Source organism: Pelophylax lessonae (genome assembly GCF_965119305.1).
Source record: "Pelophylax lessonae genome assembly, chromosome: 2".
In the NCBI taxonomy this organism is placed as follows: domain Eukaryota; kingdom Metazoa; phylum Chordata; class Amphibia; order Anura; family Ranidae; genus Pelophylax; species Pelophylax lessonae.
The window spans coordinates 749,951,569-749,954,663 of NC_138769.1; the positions used below are offsets into that span (position 1 = coordinate 749,951,569).

Genomic DNA, 3,095 nt, shown 5'->3' on the forward strand with positions numbered 1-3,095 from the left:
CCCTTAATCCTTACTCCATAATTACCTCTAGTGCTGGCTCTCGCTCTCCCATGCCAAAACAGGAAGTCACCCTGTCTCACCGAACCTAATATAGACCCATATCCCATAGCCTTGTATAGGGCCATTCTCATTGGTTCAGCTATCTTGCTTGTCACTTCCTGTGGGCGTATCTCTTCCCAGATTGGACCATTTCCCCCTCCCATAGTTACGCCTCGTTCTAACCACTCCTTTTTCTGTGTGTGGGGGGGGGGTGTTTACTCCTCACTGTGGAGTAACTCTGAAATGGCTACTTAAGATATGCAAGATGTGTCCTGGCTCCAGCAAGTCTCACTTCCAGGATGTAAACAGGGTTGATACTATGCGTAGGTATTTATATGTAAATAGCCAGCTGGCCTTTCAAAGGAATGTGTTACCCTGGATTAATTAATTACTAAAAACCAGTCCGTCTGGCTCACGCAAATCTATCTACACTAAAATTCCCAAGTATGAGTTTGCAATCAAAAATGGGTACCTTTACTACTTTCATTAATATATATATATTTACATTTACTGATGGAGTTTTATACATAAACCCCTCATCCTCACAACACGGTAAGAGATTACGCCTAAACCCCATATGGCAACACCCCTCAGAAGAAGTTGTAGGAATATGACCAAACACTTAGCACTTCGTAAGTTCCAATTGTGTGCAGTTGTGCTGTGTGAAGTCTATGGAGATGAGTAATAGCTGGACAGAGGAAAAAAAAGATAACAAGGATAATCATTCTTCACCTGATGAAATCAATGAGACTTTTAGCAGAACCAGATGAAACATAAATGGCCAGCTGGGATGAAGTAGTGCTGTTGAATGCATCCCATAAACATCAGAAAATGGGTGTTGGAAGCCCTATGCCAGCTTGGGAAGTTGCCTTGTCTCTAAACAGAGACTTTTCCCTTGCTGGTGTCCCAGCCGCAGACCTGCCTGCAAAGCTGTCCTCTGTAAGAAGAGATGAAATTTGGAAATGATGCATTGATCATGGAAGGGGGGGGGGGGGGGTGTAAGCCTGGCTGATGATGTATCAACAGTCAGAAGAACCGGGAATAGACTCTCCCATTAAGGCTTCAGCGGCTTGGAATATTGCCACCAGACCCCCATCCTAGTTTCTGGTACTGAGGCAGTGTATTAGCTCAGGATCTGGCAATGAAGAAAACACTTGGGAACACAGCTCAGTTTGTGAATGATGAAAATGCATTACATGCAAACATACAACTCAATGCATCCAGCCATTACATTCCAGTTTGCTTCGTTTTTTTTTTTTTTTTAAATAAAAGTAGCATTTTATCTTTTCACTTCTTCCCTAGCTTGTGGGATGACATTAGGGGCTATGAAACGAATAGGACACCTAAAACTCCTTTAACCCTGTCCCCTTCCAGAGTTTTCTCTCTACAGCTGAAGCTTGTGAATCCTCTGGTGACAGATTAGCCTGTAATTGACTGTAAAAGTTTTGTCACATTCAGAACATTATCGGCTTCTCTCAAATGTGAATCCCCTGGTGTCTGATAAGATTTGACTTCTGTGTAAAAGCTTTGTCACATTCAGAACACTGATATGGCTTCTCTCCAGTGTGAACCCTCTGGTGTGTGATCAGCTCTATCTTGGTAGTAAAAGCTTTGTCACATTCAGAACACTGATGAGGCTTCTCTCCATTGTGAACCCTCTGGTGTCTGACAAGATCGAACTTCATTGTAAAAGCTTTCTCACATTTAGAACACTGATATGGCTTCTCCCCATTGTGAATCCTCTCGTGTCTGATAAAATCTAACTTCACTCTAAAAGCTTTCTCACATTCAGAACACTGATATGGCTTCTCTCCAGTGTGAATCCTCTGGTGTCTGATAAGATATGACTTCACTCTAAAAACTTTCTCACATTCGGAACACGGATACGGCTTCTCTCCAGTGTGAATCCTCTGGTGTATGATAAGATTTGACTTTATTGTAAAATTTTTATCACATTCAGAACACTGATATGGATTCACCCCAGTGTGGACCCTCTGGTGTTTGATAAAATCTTTCTTATATGTAAAAGCTTTGTCACATTCAGAACATTGATATAGCTTTTCTCTAGAGTGAACCCTCTGGTGTGTGAGAAGATTTGCTTTCATTACAAAAGCTTTGTTACATTCAGAACACTGATATGGCTTCTCTCCGGTGTGAAACTTCTGGTGTCTAATAAGCTTTGACTTCTTTGGAAAAACTTTGCCACATTCAGAACATTGGTAGTGATTATGGCCAGTGTGAACATTCTGGTGTCTGATAAGATTTGGCTGCTGTGTAAAAGATTTGTCACATTCAGAACACTGATATGGCTTCTCTCCAGTGTGAACCGTCTGGTGTCTAATAAGCTTTGACTTTAATGGAAAAACTTTGCCACATTCAGAACACTGATACAGCTTCTCTCCAGTGTGAGCCCTCTGGTGTCTGATAAGATGTGCCTTCACAGTAAAAGCTTTGTCACATTCAGAACATTGATAAGGCTTCTCTCCAGGGTGAACCTTCTGGTGTGCAATAGGTTTTTCCTCCATTGTAAAACCTTTATCACATTCCAAACAAGAAATAGATTGAAATGACTTCTCTTAAGTATTCATGGGTTGGACTTTACTGTAAAGCCATTGTCACCTCCAGAACACTGAAATTACTTCTCTCCTGTTGTCCTCTGAGGCCGGATCACTGGTGAAGAGGATCTAAAACACTTATGACATTTAGAACATGGATATGTCTTGTGTCCTGTGTGAATCCTCCAGTGAACTGCAATAAAGACTGTCAGTCACTTATAACACCCATTTGTCCTTTTTCCCCATGTGTTTTTTCGAAGACCAACATGACCGAAAACTTGGCTCTTCAATCCACCTATATAGAAAAAAAAAAAAAAGTCAGAATTCTATATAAAAAGGGCTAAATAAAATTGCTATTTTTAACCAGTTAAAGACCGGGCATTTTCTTCTGGCACTTATGGTTGACATGTGAAAATCCATTTTTTCTTCCAGCTAGAAGATTAGAACCCCCCAACATTATATCATTTTAAAAGCAGAGGTCCTAGATCAGGGATCTCCAAA

At 41.0% G+C, this 3,095-nt stretch overlaps 1 protein-coding gene across 1 annotated transcript; it reads right to left on the reverse strand.

Moving 5' to 3' along the window:
* Nucleotides 1–1,514: 1,514 nt before the first annotated feature.
* On the reverse strand, nt 1,515–2,754 carry LOC309548386 (uncharacterized protein; the record flags this gene model as incomplete). The annotated part of the gene is made up of 1 exon (XM_082248326.1): nt 1,515–2,754. The coding sequence occupies exon 1, from the start codon at nt 2,562–2,564 to the stop codon at nt 1,515–1,517; it is 1,050 nt and encodes a 349-aa protein (XP_082104452.1). The 5' UTR covers nt 2,565–2,754.
* Nucleotides 2,755–3,095: the final 341 nt, after the last annotated feature.